The sequence below is a fragment of the Arachis ipaensis genome, chromosome B01 (assembly GCF_000816755.2).
Source record: "Arachis ipaensis cultivar K30076 chromosome B01, Araip1.1, whole genome shotgun sequence".
Classification (NCBI taxonomy): Eukaryota; Viridiplantae; Streptophyta; class Magnoliopsida; order Fabales; family Fabaceae; genus Arachis; species Arachis ipaensis.
Genome location: NC_029785.2, coordinates 12,814,725 through 12,815,561, shown reverse-complemented (window position 1 = coordinate 12,815,561; position 837 = coordinate 12,814,725). Strand labels below are relative to the sequence as shown.

Genomic DNA, 837 nt, shown 5'->3' with positions numbered 1-837 from the left:
AAAACAGAGAGGTTATCAACAAACAATTTAGAGAGAATATTTCATCCTATTTTAAAATACCTCCATTGAGCCACAAAACCAAAGGGTTGTACTGAGAGAAATTAGCTGGAGACTCCACAAAATAATAGAAAAGATCTCTCCCAGCATTTGGATCAACAGTAACATACCCTGCATATTGGTCAAAATTTGACCCATAATATGGTTGACCTGGCAATGCAGTTATTTTATCAGCCAACTTTTGCTCCTCTTGTGATGGAGATGGATCAATAGAAGAAGTATAATAATATTTTGGTATGTATGCATCTTCTTTTGTCCAAGAAAGAGTCTTAGGAGGATTCTCTGAGCTTCTTGAATTAATCAACTCATCAAGGTTATCAACTTGGTTGGCTTTGCAATTTGAGAATACTAGACCCAAAAGGGTAACAAGGAGGAGTAAATAAGAACAAAGAGCAAAAGTGTTCTTCATCTTGTTCACAACAAACAACTTAGTTGGCTGTGTGGTTATTTTTGTGTTGAATTGTGTTTGGATATTTATAGATCAAAGTGACAGCACTACCAATGTCCATTGGCAAATGTTATGCTTGTAACCTTGTGAAAGAAACAAGGGAGAAGAAAAAAAGAAAGACAGAAAAAAAAGGTTATGGGCTGAAGGAGAGAATTAAAAATTTGAAAACGAACCTCTTTTATCTAATTAATTAACCAACTAACAATACTATACTACCAACACTTGCCCAACAAACATAATTTTAATCGCAATGTCAAAAAAATATATTGTTGATTATCTTAAATCTTAAATTAAAAAAATTCTAAATCTTAAATTTTAATAGTATAAAAAAC

At 32.3% G+C, this 837-nt stretch overlaps 1 protein-coding gene across 1 annotated transcript in view; it reads right to left on the bottom strand.

The window, feature by feature from the left end:
- LOC107616647 (putative serine carboxypeptidase-like 23) overlaps window positions 1–497 on the bottom strand; it is a 4,764-nt gene extending 4,267 nt beyond the window's left edge. The window contains exon 1 of the mRNA XM_016318603.2: window positions 61–497. Coding sequence (XP_016174089.1) covers window positions 61–466 — 406 coding nt within the window. The 5' untranslated portion in view covers window positions 467–497. The remainder of the gene's footprint in view (window positions 1–60) is intronic.